The sequence below is a fragment of the Uranotaenia lowii genome, chromosome 2 (assembly GCF_029784155.1).
Source record: "Uranotaenia lowii strain MFRU-FL chromosome 2, ASM2978415v1, whole genome shotgun sequence".
NCBI lineage: Eukaryota > Metazoa > Arthropoda > Insecta > Diptera > Culicidae > Uranotaenia > Uranotaenia lowii.
The window spans coordinates 370,726,323-370,747,737 of NC_073692.1; the positions used below are offsets into that span (position 1 = coordinate 370,726,323).

General features: G+C 39.1%; 2 protein-coding genes across 2 annotated transcripts; one reads left to right on the plus strand and one right to left on the minus strand.

Annotated features, from left to right (window-relative positions):
- Nucleotides 1-1,044: 1,044 nt before the first annotated feature.
- On the minus strand, nt 1,045-13,045 carry LOC129749787 (fibrinogen-like protein 1). The gene is made up of 7 exons (XM_055744868.1): nt 12,919-13,045; nt 12,731-12,856; nt 6,215-6,340; nt 6,070-6,138; nt 5,928-6,008; nt 5,274-5,846; nt 1,045-1,282 (listed from the first exon to the last, which is right to left on the minus strand). The coding sequence occupies exons 1-7, from the start codon at nt 13,041-13,043 to the stop codon at nt 1,168-1,170; spliced, it is 1,215 nt and encodes a 404-aa protein (XP_055600843.1). The 5' UTR covers nt 13,044-13,045; the 3' UTR covers nt 1,045-1,167.
- Nucleotides 13,046-13,738: 693 nt separating this feature from the next.
- Nucleotides 13,739-15,494, plus strand: LOC129749318 (ficolin-1-like). Its single transcript, XM_055744258.1, has 4 exons — nt 13,739-13,861; nt 13,925-14,005; nt 14,084-14,662; nt 15,247-15,494. The coding sequence occupies exons 1-4, from the start codon at nt 13,743-13,745 to the stop codon at nt 15,371-15,373; spliced, it is 906 nt and encodes a 301-aa protein (XP_055600233.1). The 5' UTR covers nt 13,739-13,742; the 3' UTR covers nt 15,374-15,494.
- Nucleotides 15,495-21,415: the final 5,921 nt, after the last annotated feature.

Here is a 21,415-nt window from a genome sequence, read left to right on the forward strand (position 1 = left end):
GCCAAAAAAAATTTCAAATTAATGTTATGCAATTCGAGATATTTGAATCTGAGTACAAGTACTTTTTTATGTGAATGTAATTTATCGGCCTAGCGGTGAAAAGTGATGTCCTTTTTAGTAGGGACATCTAAAGATTATGAAGTTTTTATATAGGTGGATAGAAGGTTAGATGAAAATGAAAGATGTTGAAAATGAGCGGGTAGAATTTATTTAGAAGCATATCATCACATATCAAATTTTTGTTCCTCACGGGCCTACTACTATGAAGCGGTAGATACAGATAGAGTTGCATCTACCACCACACATTAGTAGGCCAAGCGTGGTCCGCCCCACAAGGGAAAACTTGCAGTGCGGACGAACAAAAAGATGATATGTGATCACTCAGATATACTCCCTTTAACTCAGAAACGCATCTATCGATGTTTAGTCTTCTCAGTTTGTTATCATCGCGCTTCTGTTACATCCGGGAACAAAAATTTGATATGTGATGATATGCTTCTAAATAAATTCTACCCGCTTATTTTCAACATCTTTCATTTTCATCTAACCTTCTATCTACCTATATAAAAACTTCATAATCTTTAGATGTCCCTACTAAAAAGAACATCACTTTTCACCGCTAGGCCGATAAATTACATTCACAAATATAAATTACGGTGATTAATCCTTCATAAAAGTACTTTTTTATTTTATCAAAATTTAATATTAGGAGCATAACTCAAAAACTGTTCAACTGAGATTCTTATATTTCATATTATTAATTAAACAAAATATTTATGTACAACTTTGTAGTTTTCCCTGATGATGAGACCAACAAAACAACAAAAAAAAATTTGTTTTTTTTTTGGTTTGATAATTGGCTTTTAGACACTGAAATTTTTAAAATGGTTTACAATACTGCTACTCAAAAATAAAGAAATTCTCAAAAAATAACAACAATTGGTACGCTATTTTGTTTTAGGTTTTTGATTTTTATTTTATTTATAAATTTATCAGTGAATTGTCATTCATCCCTATTGCCAATTTTATTTGATTGAAATTGACTTCTTGAATCTAATTTAGCACTTTAGAAGATTTCTGTACATAGATATAGAAAAACTGTTCATGTTTATCTTCTAATCGTCATCTTATATAGTAAAGGATGGAAGCACTCGATTCCAACTTGGATTACACTTTCACTCGGATCATCATTCGTGAGATTTCGAGCGAAGGGCACATTAGTCTCATACCGATCCAGAACATTCCATTACAATCGTCCACCACATACCTGCCATTGAGGTTGCTGAAAAAAATAGAAGAATTCTTTAGATAGTTTATCCATATAAACACACAAAAAGTTCACCTTAGATGGTACCTAGTTGAAGGAAAAAAACAGGTGGTTGTTGTACGAAATGTTCAACAAACAAGTGAAAATAGAAGCTAAGGAAAAATTGAATGAAGTTGGTCAACAAACGAAATAACGTGAACCAACCTTGATAGGAAGAATAAAAACGGAAATGGTTCAGTGATTTATTTATACGCTTAAATTATTTACTGCCGAAATTTAAGCAAAAATTAAAAAAAATACTTGGTCCAAAATAGAAACGTGATGGTCGAAAATACTTTTGAGAATAAAACATATTTGACTCAAACATCATTGCGTATGATAATTTTACGATGGTAAACATTCTTGTTGTTTATACTTAATAATGATCATTAATTTTTAAACCCGTGAGTAAACAAACAAATTTTGAGCTGCTTCCAAGTTTCATAACTTTGAACAATCTTTCCAGAGCATCGGGAGAACACACTACTGTGCATGCTGGTTATCCAATAGAGATCACCCACCAAGATATTCTCGGCCACTAGGCGATGGTGCGCCTCACTCAGCTGACGGTTGCGTCATTACCGGGGGCAGATGCACAAGCCATCTCAGAGAGAATGTATGATATACCCATACATCCATTCGAGCGCCACACATCTCCCTTCCTCTCAGAAGAAAAGATATTTCAACAAGTTTGTTAAAAAAAACTATTGTAGGGGGGGCACGTTACAATTTTCATGATCTGGCCAAAAGAAGAGGCCAGCACGTTTGAAATTATGATTGATTCTGTCTTAAACAACCAGATGGCACTGCATGTCAAGCATTGTTTTGTTTGTTCTTTTTTCTAGGATTTTAACACTATCGTGTTATTCATCCCTATTCCTCCGTGGCTTGTGTCAATTACAACTTTCGTGTACACAATGTTGTGATGATGTTTTGTTCGTTTTTACTCATTTTTGCTGATGTTTGTTTGATTTTGATCGGATTCATATTTCTTCAATCAGTTTGCTTTTTTGTAGAAAAAGTAGAATTTTTTTCTCTTCCTTCGGGCAGTGTGTCCTATGTGAAGCCGTGTTAACGTTCGTCTTTCTCTAAATGATAAGCGGTCGACCCAAGTTTCTGTAGTATTTTTTATCTCTTGGAGCTTGTTTTGAGTTATGCTGTTCCACGTCTGAGACCATGATAGGGCGATGTATCGTTTTTCCCATTGTACGGCGTCGAGTGAAGGGATTCCTTGGTTTGGAGGATCAAGTAGACCCCCAGCCATCGCAAGTTGATCTGCTCGTTCATTCCCTGGTATTTTTGAGTGCCCAGGAATCCAACATAATGTATGTTTTTTTGGACTGCGATTTCAGAGAGCTTGACAATCCAGGGGTGGTTAATGTTTCCAGCTGCTACTGCTTTTAGGACACTGGCGGAGTAGGAAAAGATTACGGATCGGGAGGGTGGGCAACAGTTTAATGCTGCAGAGTGAATTGCAAATGCTTCGGAGCTAAACACCGAGCATTCGCTAATCAAGATGATCAAAACTATGACGTTATATTTTTCATGACGTCATAGACACGTTAGGCGATGGGCGCGCTTTATTGGTATAAATACAATATCCCGTGAGTAAACGAGGGGCAAGGTTCTTAGATACACTAGGTTCTCCGACTTTCACAGTAAGTAGGCGAGAAGTGAGCGGGGCTCTCAATGAGTTTGTTTATTTTTTGCTCAGCTTTTCGGTGGTTTGTTGGTAAACAAACTTCATGAGTTCCGTATAGTTGCATAGCCTACATAGCCAAAATGGCTGAATCGGGAATTCGTTATTCGGGAACACCTCCTGAATATATACCCACCTTGACGAGGGGGAAGTCTTCGACAAAATGACAATCATGACATTTACTGCCAAAACCAACAAAGTTGTCAAAATTCCAGTGCAGCTTTTAGCCGAACCGGATTCAAAACTTGGCGCTGAAGCCCCGTTTCATTATAAAATGAATTAGATTCATCAAGGGATACAACACCGAAGTCAATCATAGTTACTTGATTCTCACATCGTACACTTTGATAACAAAAATTTACTAAAATGACAAAAATGACCAAATGGCAAAAATGACAAATTCGACAAATATGACAAGAGTGGAAAAATGACTAAAATTACAAAATGACGACAACATTCCCTTTCTTCATTTTTGATAAAAATGACAATAATGACAAAATGTACTTCTGTCATTAATGTCAATTATGTTTATTTTGTCAGTTTTATCGAATTTGTTAATTTTGTTGGGTTTTTCAAATTGGTTAATTTTATCAACGTGGTCAATGTTGCCCCTGTTGTTTCACATTTTATCGATTTGTTAATCATAAACAAAATTTTGCCTTTTGTAAATTTTTATCTTTTTTTTTTCATTCTGGTCAATTTTGTCAATGATATCAATTTTTTAATGTTGGTCAATTCTTTCGATGTCCTCTTTTTTATAATTTCGTCAGTTTTATCATTGATGTTAATTTAGTCAATTTGGTCGATTTAATCATTTATGTTAATTTGGTTTTTTTACGTTTTCCGAATTTTTGTCAGTTTTGCTAATTTTGTAAATTTTGTTTTAAAATTTCTAAAATCTGTTTTATGAAAAAAGAGTTATTTACAAGAGTGATAAAATTTTAATAAAAATATAAAATTGACAAAATTATACCTACGTAATAACTAAATTGGCAAAAAATACAAAATTGAAATTACCAAAACTGAATTGAAAAAAATGCCAAAACGACGAAATTGAAATTATTATAAATTGTCAAAATTGGCCAAAATTATACAAATTTTAAAAATCAATTGTTAATTCGACCGATTATTGGAAACTACGGTACCGCATCGTATTTTCGTAAAGCTATAAAATTCACATTTTTGGCAAGTCGTCACATTTTTGTCACAAGTTTAAACTTGTGACAAACGTCGATTGAATAGATAAATTAAATCCATGTAAAAACCGAGCTATGCGCCTGGATGATATGCAATACTAGAGCAAAAGGATAGGGTTTGTCAATGTATTTTGGTTAATCCGACAGTTAGCACGCCTACCCTATTCAGGAAATATAAAGATTAGGAAACGAACGCGACTTATGCTGTGCGCATTTATTTTGCTCGCGACAGCATAAAATCGCCACCCGGTCGGACGATAAACAAAACAGCGACCGAACGCGCATTTTGTTTCGTCTGTCTCAAATCTCTTAGCCCGTGGGAATCGTTATGCTTGATCATTCGCATAAAATTCCGATGCTAACTATAAAAGGGCAGTCAGGAGAAAATACGCCGTTCAGTTCGTCGTATAATCGTTCAGTGCAGTTCATTCTATTCAGTCCCGGGGATCGTTAATTAAGTTCGTTCGTTGCTGATTATAAAACGTTAGTAGAAGTGTAACGCGTTGGGATCATAGTCTTAATCCCGTGTGAGAACTATCCAAAGTGCTAAATGTAAAAGAGAAAGGTTCAATATAGTTTAAATCCTTTATTTAAAGTACAGAAAAAGTGTTTTGTCGACCTTGATAAATCATCCGAAACTCCCAGAAATCAAAACATTCTAAGTGACGATCGAATGGTTCTAACTGGCTCCCATAATTGGTCCCAGAGTGTGAAAACATTTTAACTGACACCTATAATTGGTCCCAGTGTCGAAAAATCCTCGACGTTTCACTTATCCAAGGTAGTCCCTCCCCCGGCTACTTCGAGTAAGTCTGGTTCTATTGTACATCCTTTTACATATCATCCGGAGGCAAAGCTCGATTAAAATATGGATCTTGTGTCAACATGATAGCAGGGACAACACAGGATCTCAGAAACTCTTTACTGTTCAACGTTTCTTTTGACTTTTTGGATAAATGATCTCAATGTACTATTTTTGGTGTCGCGTGATATGGTAATCCTAGGCTAATCATTTGATAAACTTAAAATTATGTGATTTATGAAATATTTGGTTGATCAAACCAAAACTTACCTATCACCACAGAACATTTTGCCATCGTACCACCAAGCGCCCTTTCTCTCGACAGCACAATTCTCGCCATTTCTTTGATCGTTGTCCATATCGAAAGTAGTGAACTTTTGGCCAAGATGAGCACTGAGCGAATTTCCTGCTGTGCCATTGTACTGGCCGAGACTCTTCAGTGCGTACTGTTCTGCCTTATCGGCCAGGCGGAAGTCATCGAATTTGGCCAGCTCGAAACTGTTTTCTCCGAAGGCCTTCAAAAGTACGACCAACTCATGCCGCCTGGAAGAGGTGATCTGGTGGATCTTCTCCAACCCCAGCCAGAATTCACCTTCCAGATCTCCGAATCCTTCTTCGTAGTCCTTCCAGCCAAGGTAGAAGTTCACGGAGCCGTTGAAACGGTTTTGGATCACCGTCCAGCCTCCATCCGAGTAGTTGTTATCGCAAAAGGCTTTGAACGATTCTGGGCTGTTTCGAGGCTTCAGTTGATACAGTCCAGTTGGCAAATTTCGAACATCGAAGCACGTTTGTGGGGCTTCTTCTCTTTTCTCATCAATGTATTGCAGCACTGTTTTTAAATCTCTATCAATAGAAGGAAAAAAATTGAAATAACTATTATCAGCGACTGTTTTTATTTCTGAATGGAATCACTGTATTACATACCTTCCTTGGGCTTTTATTGCTTCCATGTCTTTCTGATACGTCTGACGGTGTTCCGTCAAGCTTTGGGAAACATCCTTCAAGCTGAAACGTTTAAAAACAATCAAATTATAAAAGAAATAAAAAAGAACAACACGGATCTTACTACGAATTCATGGTTTGGGAGGCTTCTTCTCTTTTTTTATTCATGTCATGCAGCATCGTTTTGATAGCTCTATCGGTGGAAGAAGAAAATAAGTTACTTATTAAAAGCAATTTGTCACTTTCATTGAATTCACTGTGTTACATACTTTTCCAAGGTTTGAATTTTTCCATCCACAACGTCTTCGCTGGATTCCACCTTCAGCCGAATTTCCTTCATCTCTGTTTCATACGTCTGATGGTGTTCTGCCAAGCTCCGGGATAAATTCTGGAAGCTGAAACATTTAAAAACAATCAAAACAGAAAGAAGACAAAGAGAAAAAAAACAACGATCTTACAGCAAAATCAAAGTTTGTGAGGCATCCTCTCTTTTCTCATTCAAGCCTTGTAGCAGTGTTTTGATAGACACTTCATATAGCCACACAAATATAACTCACCGCCAAACGATAGTTAACCCTTCATTTTTTATCGTTAAAAATCATTTCAAACCGTTTCATATGATGTGATATCATGAAAAAAAATTAAAATAAAATACGATTTTCCACTTTTTTTATACATTAATTGTTGCAAATTTGTTACTTTATGAAACGAAGGGTTAAGATAGGAAAAAATCACTGCAGGAGTACAACAACCGCCAGTAACAAGGCTAGTAATCTTGTGAATGAAGTAGGTGAAAATTGCTGTTTTGTCCATTAAAAAAGCGTTCATAACTGTCGTGTCCGGAGGAAACTTTTTCGGATTTACTTATGGAAATCCTCAAAGCTTCTTGCAGAAACTTACCGCACATCCGATCGTCACAACAATATTCTCTTAACTGATGCTCTTACCTTTCTTCCGTTTTTTCCACTCGGAGAAACCGATTACGAATGCACCAATACAGATCCACTTGAAATGTGCATTCGCAAAGTGTGAGTAATTTCGATACCAATTTGTCGGAGTGTTTCATTTCTCTTGTCAGCTCACAGACAACGGATAATCTAGTTGTGTTCATTTAATTTCTTAATTTAAATTCAATCCTTCATAATATTAATAATTTTTGTATTATAAATTCGCTTTAATGAATATGTTTATCTATTATCCTAGTTAAGTTAACTTTCTTATTTGGTTTCTATTTGAAATCATATTTTACTTTATCTTATTTTTTTTTATTTATCTCATTCTCTTTGTTCCTATTCTCTACATCCCTCTCCTTGCCTACTCTTTATTTTAAATTTTAAATAAATTTATTTGTTTTTATGGTTAACCTCTTTTCTTATGAACTGACCTTTCACTTTTGGCTTTCTTTTCTTACTTTTTATCACCTTTTAACTATGAAATTGTTACTTATATGTCAGCCCAACAGGACTTTGCTTATCAAAACTGATTTTACATGTTGAAAACATCTCATGTTACGGGATCCTTCATAATTTTCAATCTTGTTGCTTCTCATATTTACTCTGATCATTTTTTTTTAATATTATTTGTTCATGCAATTAACAAAGTCACCTAATAATACAATTTTAACCGCATCGATTTCTCATCTTATTACTTTCTTCTCGTCTTATCTTTCTAGCTTCTTAACCTAAAATATCTCACGTTTCCGGTACTCATCTATCATCTTCTCATCTTGTAATTTTTACATTTCTTTTTTTTTCTCCTCAACTGATAATTTTCGCTATTTCTCATAATTCTATTGGCTCGTCTTTTTTTCTGCTGTAACAACCAACCTCTCGTCTTCTCATTTGAATCTTTCCATTGTCTCATTTTAAATTCCTTTCATTTTTTTTTCGTCTTCTCATCACCCAGCTTTAATATCGTGGCGAAAGATCTTTCTTCGGAACTGCCCTGAATTCATTTTTCATTAGATGTTAATTTACTTATCATTTTTCTGCACCAAGGGATATTTTTCGATTCCTTCTTTCTTCTTCTCATCTCTCTAGTTTTTCAAATCGTTTGATTTGCTTTTTTTCGGTTTAAACTCTTTTTTTGCCATCATATTTTTGGTTTTATTTTCTTATCGTTTCATTTTTCTTATCTCATTTCTCGTTTTCTCAGTTTAATACTTTCTGACTATCATCTTCTCGAATATTTGTCTCAATATTTATTTCTTCTTCTCATCTCTCATTTTTTATCTTTTTATTTTTCTTTTTTCAATTTTTCCTTTTCTCATATTTACCTCTTATCATGTTTTTTTATTCATATTATTTGATCATGCCCTTAGCAAAGTCAACGAATAATACCATTTCAACCACTTCAATATCTCATCTTATTGTTTCTGCTGTTACTTTTTTTTATTTTCGTAGTCATTATTTTTTTTAACATCACATCTTCTATTCTTCTTATATAATCATTATTTGTTTCAATTTACTCTTCTTATCTTTTTATTTTAATGTTTCCATTTTCAGTTTGAGCTTTACTTTTTTTTGGAGCTTCTTGCTATTTTAAAAATTTCAACCTCACTTTGATTCAGAATGTATCTCATATGAATTCCATGATCAAAATTGGAACACCTACTTTCTAATTTGGTTTCAATTTGAAATCATATTTTACTTTATTTTACTTTTTATTTATCTCATTATCTTTGTTCCTATTCTCTACATCCCTCTCCTCGCCTAATATTTATTTTAAATTTTAAATAAATATATTTGTTTTTATGGTTAACCTCTTTTCGTTTCAACTGACACTTCACTTTTGACTTTCTTTTCTTACTTTTTATCACCTTTTAACTATGAAATTGTTACGTATATGTCAGCCCAACAGGACTTTGTTTATTGTTTAAAAAATGTTTTTGACAATCACATCAAAACTGATTTTACATGTTGAAAACATCTCATGTTACGGGATCCTTCATAATTTTCAATCTTTTTGCTTCTCATATTTACTCTGATCATTTTTTTAATATTATTTGTTCATGCAATTAACAAAGCCACCGAATAATACAATTTTAACCGCATCGATTTCTCATCTTATTTCTTTCTTCTCGTCTTATCTTTCTAGCTTCTTAACCTAAAATATCTAATGTTTCCGGTACTCATCTATCATCTTCTCATCTTGTAATTTTTACATTCCTTTTTTTCTTCTCAACTGATGATTTTCGCTATTTCTCATAATTCTCGTTTTCTCAGTTTAATACTTTCTGACTATCATCTTCTCAAATATTTTTCTCAATATTTGTTTCTTCTTCTCATCTCTCATTTTTTGTCTTCTTATTTCTCATTTTCTCATGTTTTCCTCTTATCATTTTTTTTTATTCAGATTATTTGATCATACCCTTAGCAAAGTCAACAAATAATACCATTTCAACCAATTCAATATCTCATCTTATTATCTTATTGTTTCTGCTGTTACTTTTTCTGACTTTCGTAGTCATCATTTTTTTTAACATCACATCTTCTATTTTTCTTATCTTATCATTATTTGTTTCAATTTACTCTCCAGCCTCTTATCTTTTTATTTTAATGTTTCCATTTTTAGTTTGAGCTTTTTTTTTTTTTTTTTGAGCTTCATGCTCTTCTAAAAATATCAACCTCACTTTGATTCAGAATGTATCTCATATGAATTCCGTGATCAAAATTGGAACACATCATTTATACTTAATTTTTTCAAATACTTTAAAATTATTTTTCAGTCTTTCAAGTTTATTGCTCCTTAAAGCCTTATTATGAATAACAATATCAATTTTCAACTCAGATTTCTAAATCAAGTCTCTTCGGATTCCGATGAAATTCAAGACTAAGATATGATACTAAAAATTTAGATGTTTGTTAGCCTGCCACTCGAAGCAGAGCCTGAAAAGACCACTCGAGGTCTGTTAGTTTGCCACTCGAAGCAAGACTTTTTCTCCAACGGCCACTCAGAGCCGGTAAAAGGCCACTCAGAGCCAGAAAAGACCACTCGAGGTCTGCTAGTCTGCCACTCGAAGCAAGACTTTTTCTCCAACGGCCACTCAGAGCCGGGAAAAGGCCACTCAGAGCCTGAAAAGACCACTCAAGGTCTGCTAGTCTGCCACTCGAAGCAAGACTTTTTCTCCAACGGCCACTCAGAGCCGGGAAAAGGCCACTCAGAGCCTGAAAAGACCACTCGAGGTCTGCTAGTCTGCCACTCAAAGCAAGACTCTTTCTTCGGCCGCTCAGAGCCGGGAATAGGCCACTCAGAGCCTGAAAAAACCTTTGAGGTCTGTTAATCCCTTAGTGCCCGCTAGATGCACTTGAAGTTAAAAAAAAAAATCACACCAAACAAGTTTTTCAACAATCGCACTAGCTCTTCCACGCTTTTTACTTGTTTTCGCGAGTATTGACAAAATGGCTGCCGGTGACCCTTCTTTTCAACACTAAACTTAAGTCAAAGTCGGCGTCATCAATCAGCAGTCGATCCACTTTCACTTTTTTTTAAACAAATCACATGGCCTCCGGAAAATCAAGCTATACCATCCTAGGGAACGTTGACCGCGCCATTGTCGTGTCCGGAGGAAACTTTTTCGGATTTACTTATGGAAATCCTCAAAGCTTCTTGCAGAAACTTACCGCACATCCGATCGTCACAACAATATTCTCTTAACTGATGCTCTTACCTTTCTTCCGTTTTTTCCACTCGGAGAAACCGATTACGAATGCACCAATACAGATCCACTTGAAATGTGCATTCGCAAAGTGTGAGTAATTTCGATACCAATTTGTCGGAGTGTTTCATTTCTCTTGTCAGCTCACAGACAACGGATAATCTAGTTGTGTTCATTTAATTTCTTAATTTAAATTCAATCCTTCATAATATTAATAATTTTTGTATTATAAATTCGCTTTAATGAATATGTTTATCTATTATCCTAGTTAAGTTAACTTTCTTATTTGGTTTCTATTTGAAATCATATTTTACTTTATCTTATTTTTTTTTATTTATCTCATTCTCTTTGTTCCTATTCTCTACAATAACCTAGTTTCAAAGCATTCAGCTAACACGAATATCTTTGTTTAATCTTAAAAACCGGCCACTTGGGTGTGTGCGTGATGGTCCAACACGCTTTCGGGGGGTCATGGCCCTGATATGCGGACGTGACCGGAGGGAGAGCGATCGCCAACTCGTTTTGCGCTTCGGTGGGTATAGACCCGATTCGCAAAATGAGTAGATGCGCAAAGTGGTGGCCAATGGTGGGCCGATCACTTTGGGACGTGTTTACACGTCAGTGTCTGAGAGGCACATTCTGCCGGAGGTGTCAGGGTTCGACACGCGTTTCGGGAATTGTTGCGCCTGAACCGCGAGTGTGACCTGATGAGGGCGTTCTATAGCTCGATCTGCGCTTCGGGTGGTCAAGCGCCCGACTTGAAGATCGGGTAGTTGCGCTGAGTGGTGACTTAAGTCAACACTATTTGTGAGTTCGGAGGAGTCTGAGTCCTACATGTGGCTTAGGGGACTTAACCCTCCTACCCGTGTGTTTGAACAGAGAAAGTGTCGTCGACAACTCGCTTTGTGTTTCTGGATCTTGGACTGGATTCACAAAGTTAGTAGTTGCGCTGTGTGGGGACCTCATTCACACGATGAGATGTCGGGTCCTAACTCGTCAGAGGAGGGATTGCGCATCGAGTTTTGTTAGAGTGAGGTATGCTGATCGAGGATTCGGAAACGAGTATTGCCTTGGAGCGCACTAGCGCGAAATGACCTCCCACTGTTGAAGCAAAGTGTGTCAAACAGTTCGAGGTGGGAACAAAGGTCAGTGGCCCCAGGTGGACTTTATGGCGTAGGGGGTACAGTGTTCCTTAGCATTGTATCATGAGTCGTCCAATTGCACCCATGGACCCAGAGTAGCAAACTGGGGGGACGCGGTGGCTCGCCGTGCCTTGGAATGCAATCCGTAAATTGGATTTACCACCTGGGTTAACAACTAATAAAAAAAAAGATGTTGTTCTAGCTGAAAATAAAACTCGAAGTGGTGACAAGATTTTGTAGCATACCTTCAGGCGCACCCGTCCAACCAGACAGCCAGCCAGTCAAGAAGAATGCACTTTTTGTAACCCTTTTTGTGATTCTTTTTGTGACTTAAGTCCCTTACATCGTACATATAAATCACTTTTGCAACTTTCAAGTTCATTAATGTAGTTCCCCTTAAGTGAACTCGGGAAATTGTTTCTCTTTGTCAACCATAACGTAACTTACAAAGCCTTCAATTATATGTGACTTTTGGTTGCTTCGGTTTTGCTTTTAAGGTCTTACAATTGGTTTACAAAAGATTGAAATTTCGTCACCCGGAACGACAATGCAAATAAATGGTTATTATACCCTAAAACTGGACCGTCAAAATTTTAACAATTACAGTTGAAAAATTTTGAAAAGCGGATGGAAAAGTTGACGTAGTTTGATACATTATCGCATCTTTAGATTCTCAAAATACGAAGAACAGCATTTTTGACGAATTTTCAAAAGTAGAGGTTTAAAGTGTGTTTGAAATTTTGAAAATGCCAATTTTCGCCCTTTCAACTCTAAAGGTTGCCGACCGGTGGGGTAGGAAGAAAATCGTACTGATGTGCTCGATCGTTCGTGTGCTGATCGGTCTTTCGAAGAACGGATTGTTTAACTCGAGCGATAAAATAAGGTTAATTTTCGAAATCGTTAACTTGAATTCGCTAATTAAAGGTTGAGTTCAATTGCATTGTGAATTTCAACAACGCGTTTACTTCCGAGTAAATTGTACATACCTCTCCAGGGTTTGAATTTTTCTATCCACAATGTCTTCGATTGTTACCACCTTCCGCCGAATTTCCTTCATCTCTGTTTCATACGTTTGATGGTGTTCTGCCATGGTCTCGGATATATTCTGAAGGCTAAAACATTTGAAAATAATTTAAATAAAAATAACACGAGGCGAAAATAACAACGATCTTACTAGAAGTTGATGGTATCCAACGGTGGGGTCTCAGATAGCTCGCATCCGAAAACGCACGATGGCTTGGACATAGAGCCACAAAAAACAAGCACTAGGAAGAAGATTTTCAGTCGTTTGATCAACATTTTGAATTGTTGACTGCAACAATTTTGGGGATCGCCATAGTTTTTATATCCTAAAACTCGTGTTGCAATTGTGGCAAAAAATGCTTATTAACGTATTCACCCACATAGATCGCGGTTTCAATTCTATGAATTTCTTTTTTTTAGTTTGCTTCCCTCGAAATCCTCCCTAAAGTATCACGATAACCTCATAAGGAAATTCTCGACTTCATTCGACCGCATGCGTTGCTATTTTGGGAGATTATTGCCGAACGCAGCAAGGCGGTGTAATCAAATTTTGAGGTCCGCCGAAACAGCAAAACCAATTATTTCGGTGCTGGCTGAGAGCTCACGCCACCCACTCATCGGTTTCATATTTGAATTGAAAAGAATATAAATCTGGGAATTCTACATGATACAAAGGGTTTAGCGTATCGTAAAATGGGGAGAAGAGGGATATGGAAGTGAATCGGTACACAAATGGGAAAAATTGTTGCGATCCAGATATCAAGCAGCTTGGCGATCTAAAACGTTTGCGGTTGCGAGAAATCGCGGATTCTCTTATTATGTCATGACCAAAAAAAAAACAAAAGCTTTATAAAATTGAAACCTCAATCCATTTGGGTTGACGTGTCGATTAGATTTTTTTTTCCAATTTACAACACGAGCTCAAGATATAAAAACATCCAAGATGCCCGAAAATTTGGCAGTCATCAGTTCGAAATGTTGATCAAACGACTCAAAACATACCTCGTAGCGCTTATTCTGTGTGGCTCTGGGCACAGATGTTCTATTGTAAAGGAGCTTTCAGGGACCCAGTCGTTGGATACCATCAACTTCAAGTAGGTTCTGTGTTGTTTTCTAGTTATTTTCTTTTAATTCTGATTGATTTTCAAACATTCCAGCTCGCAGAATGTTTCTCCAAGTTGGGCGAAACTATTTCAGGCGTATAAAACAGACATGGATGAATTAAAAGATCAGGGAAGGTATGTATTGGAGTGATTTCTTTGTAAGTTAAACGATGTCTCTGATGACTTATAACTATCTCATTTTTTTAACGGTAGAGACATCAAACAAGTGCTACGATACCTTAATGAGAAAAAAGAAGAAGCCCTGGCTCTGAAAAATGTACGCACTTGCTTCGATGTTCGGAACCTGACATCTGGAATATATCACCTTCAGCCACAAAATGGATTCGGGAAACCGTTCGAAGCCTTATGCGATAACGACTACTCAGATGGAGGTTGGACGGTGATCCAGTATCGTTTTAATGGTTCCGTAGATTTCTACCGAGGCTGGGGGGCCTACGAGGAAGGATTCGGAGATCTGGAAGGCGAATTCTGGTTGGGTTTGGAGAAGATTCATCAGCTCACTTATTCCAAGCGGCATGAGTTGCACGTGATTTTGGAAGACTTTGAGGGTAATTCCAAAGTGGCCCAATACGATGACTTCCGCGTGACCGATAAGGCAGAAATGTACAAGCTGAAGAGCCTCGGCCAGTACAATGGCACAGCAGGGAACTCGCTCAATGATCATCGCGATCAAAAGTTCACTACCTTCGATGTGGACAACGATCAATGGTACCACGGTAATTGTGCAAACCTTGCATCTGGCGCTTGGTGGTACAACAACTGTGGTAATAGGTGCGTTTTTTTGTCGACAAATCTCGCGTGCTCTTCCATAACGCCGTATGAAAAATCTTAATAATTCACAGAAAACTGCTGCCAAAGTTATCAAAACAACTTTAAAAAATTTATTTAAATATAGAATTTGATGTCCAGGCTACAAATTTTCTTAATGGTTTTGTATTTTTTTCGTAATAAAACTCTTTGTTTACATTTTGTTTCATACGACGTAATGAAAGGTCACGCGAGAACTGAGCTACAGCATGTGAAATATCCAGCTGCTCATGCTCACAGATAAAAAATCGATGTATGCTCTGCTCATATCTACTAATATGATTTATTCAACCATTGAGAATAAAACTTATTCAAAGTTAAAAGGGATTGCATCGATTTCTGATTGCGCTTCTAAATTGAAGTCATTCTGCAAATGTGTTTGCAAATTATACATCCAGTTTTTAAGAAACCTCAAAAGATGACTTGTTCGAATCAGTCTGGCCTTTGTTGCGAAAAACATTCTAAGCGAGGGCCTCGATCCATACCTTTTAAAGTGAACTTTTAAATTGTTTATAAGAATTAACTATTGAAAATCTTTTATTTTTCAGCAACCTCAATGGAAGATATCTGGGCAAAGGTGCTAATCCCGAAAGAAATGGAATGTACTGGCGAGATTTCCATAAGTCCTTGTATTCGCTCAAAAGCTCACGAATGATGATACGGGTGAAAGCTTAATCCACATTGAAGTTCTTCTGCTGAATTTCGGCTAACTATTTCTTACACCTACACCTATGAAATGATAATAAGAAAAATGTTCTTGATTTTTTTTAAGATAAGGAAACCTATTATCATGTTAAATAAGAACTAAGGAATGTATTCAAATAAAACTGAATCTTATCTGAGGAAACAATCAACATAAACATTGTTGTAATTTTTCGAGACGATTTTTAAAAAATTGTAAGGTTCATTAAAGTGAGTTGAGATTCGTCTCATCGAAGCAATCGATGAGATGAATAACAACACATGCATGGTGGTGATTATTAGAAATAAACATGTATTTTATGTAACCATGGAAAAAGTAAAGTAGTTTTGCCCAAAGTCCTGCACAGCAGGTTATGGGCCCAGCACTAGTGGAAAGGAGGAGTAGCGGAATGGTCAGTGGCAAATAGAAGAGCCAACGTCGAAGGAAGATCGGCGAGCCGGAAACCGTGGAAGGTTGTAAGACTGGAAGGCCAAGTGGAAATCGTCGGGCATCGAGGCGGAAGGAAAGCTTCGAGCCACAGGAAGAGCGTCGAGATTGAAGTTATGGAAGGTCGTCGGGCCAGAATAATTGAGAGATCGTCGGACCGGAAGGTCATTGAACCGGAGCAAAGGAAGGTCGTCGAGCTGCAACAGGAGAAAATGCGTCGTGCAATAAAGGCGAGGATTGAGATCCGGTGCGACATTGAGGAGGAACAGCCTCATCTTCAGGAGAAGGAGCCTCATGTTGAGAAAGAGTGTTGAGATTCGTGTCATCGAAGCAATCGATGAGATGAATCACAACACACGAATGAATCTGTTTATTAGAAAGAAAAAAAAACAAATATTATCTGTAACCACGGAAATGATTTACTTAATTTTATTTATTTAAGATCCAATTCTCTAGTTTTTCCAAATCACCCTTTTGTAGTGAACTATTAAAGCTGTTGATTTCGAACCAACGATTCTCATACTTGAAATGCATTTTCCGTACGATATCCCGCTTCAAAAAATACGAGTTGTTATCAAAACACGGTACATAGCAATCATCAAAAGCTTCACCACGCCAACAAAACTGCATAAAGTGAACCTTCTGAACACTCTTCTTGTTGGTCCTCTCGATCCAACAAAATTCATAAAAGGAACCTTCACAACACTCTTTTTGTTGGTCCTCCCGATCAAACGAAAATTCATTAAGTGAACCTTCAGAACACTTTTTTTGTTGGTCCACCCGATCCATCGAAAATTCATTGAGTGAACCTCCACAACAATGTTCTAGTTGGTCCTCCCGACCAAACGAAAATTCATTGAGTGAACCTTCAGAACACTTTTCTTGTTGGTCCTTCTGATTCAACGAAATTCATTGAGTGAGCCTTCAGAACACTTTTTTTGTTGGTCCTTCCGATCCAACGGAAATTCATTGAATGAACCTTCAGAACACTTTTCTTGTTGGTCCTCCCGATCCAACGAAAATTCACTGAGTGAACCTTCAGAACACTATTCTTTTTGGTTCTCCCGATTCAACAAAAATTCATTATGTGAGCCTTCAGAACTCTTTTTTTGTTGGTCCTTCCGATCAAACGAAAATTCACTAAGTGAACCTTCAGAACACTTTTCTCATTGGTCCTCTCGATCAAACGAAAATTCATTAAATGAACCTTCAGAAAATTTTTCTTGTTGGTGCTCCCGATGAAACAAAAATTCATAAACACCATCACAACACTCGTTTGGTTGGTCCTCCCGTTCCAACGAAAACTCATTGAGCGAACCTTCAGAACACTTTTCTTATTGGTCCTCCCGATCAAACGAAAATTCATTAAGTGAACCCTCAGAATATTTTTCTTGTTGGTGCTCCCAATCAAACAAAAATTCATAAACACCATCACAACACTCTTTTTGTTGGTCCTACCGATTCAACGAAAATTCACTAAGTGAACCTTCAGAACAATAATCGTTTTTTATGTATAGTTTTTTGACGAAGTTATGTTTCAAATAAATAATAAAGGCTTGTGATATAGCTCAGTTGGCAAGTCAGTTGCTTTCTGAGCCGATGTCCGTGAGTTCGAGCCCAAAAGCTGTACAAATTATTTTTGAAAATAAAAAATAAAAATCGGTCCTCCAGTTCAGGGGCACTTGGAATGGGTCATGGCTAGTGAAGTGGACAATGTGCAACTCGAGACCCCATACACCCAACCCTCGGGTAGTGGTCATATCACCTCTTGTCTGCAACTCCGATTCTCTACCTCCCCGTGGTACTAGCTGGGGTGCGAGCAACCTTAGCGGAGATCGGGTACCCAACCCCGGTGGATGCTTTGGTCGCATGCAGAATGAGTTAGGGGGCTTCGTACGCGTCTGTTCTCCATGTTAGAGGCGGCGTGCGGAGTGCAACAACGTCCTGGTGGTGTTCGGGACCCAAAACAGCAACATCACGACGGTCCTCCTGCGAGATAGTGGGGTTAGCTGCGGGCCTTGCGAGCCTGTGACTACTAAAAAACATAAGCAACGAATAACGAACAACAAATTTCGGATGGAAATCGGCAAAGACCCACGCGACGAAAAGGGACTAGCGATTGGAAACTTGGAACATGGAACTGCCGATCTCTTAATTTTGTGGGCAGTACCCACGTGCTCTCCAACGAATTGAAGAGCCGCAAATTCGACATCGTAGCGCTGCAGGAGGTATGCTGGAAGGGCTCCACGGTACGAACGTATCCAGATGGTCGTGCCATCTACCAGAGCTGCGGCAACACACACGAGCTTGGAACAGCTTTTATAGTGATGGGAAAGATGCAAAAGCGCGTGATCGGGTGGTGGCCGATCAACTCACGAATGTGCCGGTTGAGAATCAAGGGCCGGTTCTTCAACATCAGCATCATCAACGTGCACAGCCCTCACCTCGGAAGTACCGGTGACGACAAAGACGAATTCTACGCGCAGCTGGAGCGTGAATACGACCGTTGCCCAAAACATGATATCAAGATCGTCATCGGGGATTTCAATGCTCAGGTCGGCCAGGAGGAGGAATTTAAACCGACAATTGGAAGGTTCAGCGCGCACCAGCTGACCAACGAAAACGGCCTCAGACTTATTGATTTCGCCGCCTCCAAACGAATGGCCGTACGTAGTACCTTTTTTCAGCACCGCCTCCCACACAAGTACACCTGGAGATCACCGTACCAAACGCAATCACAGATCGACCACGTTTTGATCGACAGCCGGCACTTTTCGGACATCATCGACGTCAGATCCTGTCGGGGCGCCAACATCGAGTCGGACCATTATCTGGTGATGGTGAAGATGCGCCCAAAACTCTCCGTAGTGAACAACAAGCGAAACCGGCGCCCGCCTCGGTTAAACATCGCGCGACTGAAGCAACCTGAGGTCGCGGCAGACTACGCGCAATCGGTCGAAGCAGCGCTGCCGGCAGAGGGCGAGCTTGACGAAGCCCCTCTCGAGGACTGTTGGGATACCATCAAAACAGCCATCAACAGTGCGGCGGAGAACGTCATCGGCTATGTGGAGCGATCTCGACTGGTTCGACGAGGAGTGTAGGAGAGTGATGGACGAAGAAAATGCCGCGCGGGCGGCAGTAGTGCAAAGAGGCACCCGTCGAAATGTGGAAAATCACCGACAGCGGAAGAGGCAGCGAGTCCGACTTTTCCAGGAGAAAAAGCGCCGCCTGGAGGAGGAGGAGCTCCAGGAGCTGGAGCAGCTGCATCGTTCCCAAGAAACACGAAAGTTCTATCAGAAACTCAACGCATCCCGCAAAGGCTTCGTGCCGCAAGCCGAAATGTGCCGGGATAAGGACGGGGGTATCCTGACGGACAATCGTGAGGTGATCAAAAGGTGGAAGCAGCACTTCGATGAACACCTGAACGGCGCACATGCAGGAGATCAAGACGGTGGGGGAAGGTACATCGCCGGCGTAGCCAACGACGAAGAGGAGCCACTCCCAACGATAAGTGAAGTTAAGGAAGCCATTCGCCAGCTGAATAGAAACAAGTCGGCTGGGAAGGATGGCATCGCAGCTGAACTCATCAAAATGGGCCCGGACAGGTTGGCCGATTGCCTACATCGGTTGATAATCCGGATCTGGGACATAGAACAGCTACCGGAGGAGTGGAAGGAGGGGGTAATATGCCCCATCTACAAGAAGGGCGACAAATTGGACTGTGAGAACTACCGAGCGATCACTGTCCTCAATGCCGCCTACAAAGTGTTGTCCCGAATCCTACTCCGCCGCCTAACGCCACAAGCAAACAGATTCGTGGGAAGTCATCAGGCCGGCTTCATGGAGGGACGGTCTACGACGGACCAGATATTCACATTGCGGCAAATCCTCCAAAAATGCCGTGAACACCAAGTCCCTACGCATCATCTATTCATCGACTTCAAAGCCGCATACGACACGATCGACCGTAACGAGCTATGGAAAATCATGGACGAAAACGGCTTTTCCGGGAAGCTGATCAGACTGATCAAGGCGACGATGGATGGAACGCAGTGCTGTGTGCGGATTTCGGGTGAATTGTCGAGTTCATTCGAATCACGCAGGGGGCTTCGACAAGGTGATGGTCTATCCTGCATGATATTCAACGTGGCGCTAGAAGGTGTTATTCGACGAGCGGTGGGCGAAATGCGGGGCACGATTTTCAACAGATCCAGTCAACTTATCTGCTTTGCCGATGACATTGATATAGTCGGCAGATCATCTGCGGCGGTGGAGGAGATCTACCGCAAACTGAAACGCGAAGCAGGAAGGATTGGGTTGATGATTAATACGTCCAAGACGAAGTATATGCTGGCCTGCGGATCCGAGACCGACCGAACCCGCTTGTCCAGTAATAACAAGGTCACGATCGACGGCGACGAGCTGGAGATAGTCGAAGACTTTGTCTATCTCGGCTCACTGGTGACTGCAGACAATGACACCAGCCGTGAGATCCGGAGGCGAATTATCAGCGGAAGTCGTGCCTACTATGGACTCCACAAGCAATTGCGGTCGAGAAGACTTAGCCCTCGCACGAAGTGTAACCTGTATATGACGCTCATTAGACCGGTTGTTCTCTACGGGCACGAGACATGGATATTGCTCGAGGAGGACCTGCGTACACTCGGAGTATTCGAGCGACGAGTGTTAAGAACCATCTTTGGCGGCGTACAGGAGAACGGAGTGTGGAGGCGAAGGATGAACCACGAGCTCGCGCGACTCTACGGCGAACCCAGTATCCAGAAGGTGGTGAAAGCTGGCCGGATACGCTGGGCGGGACATGTTGCGAGAATGCCGGACGACTGTCCTGCAAAACAGGTGTTCGCTACGAATCCGGTAGGAACAAGACGAGCGGGGGCGCAACGAGCGAGGTGGTTAGACCAAGTGGAGCGTGATCTGGCGAACGTGGGGTGCCCGAGGAATTGGAGAACGGTTGCCATGGACCGAGTGAATTATAGGAATTATGTTCGTCAAGTTATGTCGTGAGACGGTATACTATGTAAATAAATGGAATGGGTCATATGGATTTATTAGAGAACCGACATCACAAAAATGATCAATGATGTCATTTTTGTCATTTTTGTCATTTTTGTCATTTTTGTCAGTTTTGTCATTTTTGTCATTTTTGTCATTTTTGTCATTTTTGTCATTTTTGTCATTTTTGTCATTTTTGTCATTTTTGTCATTTTTGTCATTTTTGTCATTTTTGTCATGTTTGTCATTTTTGTCATTTTTGTCATTTTTGTCATATTTGTGATTTTTGTGATTTTTGTCATTTTTGTCATTTTTGTCATTTTTGTCATTTTTGTCATTTTTGTCATTTTTGTCATTTTTGTCATTTTTGTCATTTTTGTCATTTTTGTCATTTTTGTCATTTTTTGTCATTTTTGTCATTTTTGTCATTTTTGTCATTTTTGTCATTTTTGTCATTTTTGTCATTTTTGTCATTTTTGTCATTTTTGTCATTTTTGTCATTTTTGTCATTTTTGTCATTTTTGTCATTTTTGTCATTTTTGTCATTTTTGTCATTTTTGTCATTTTTGTCATTT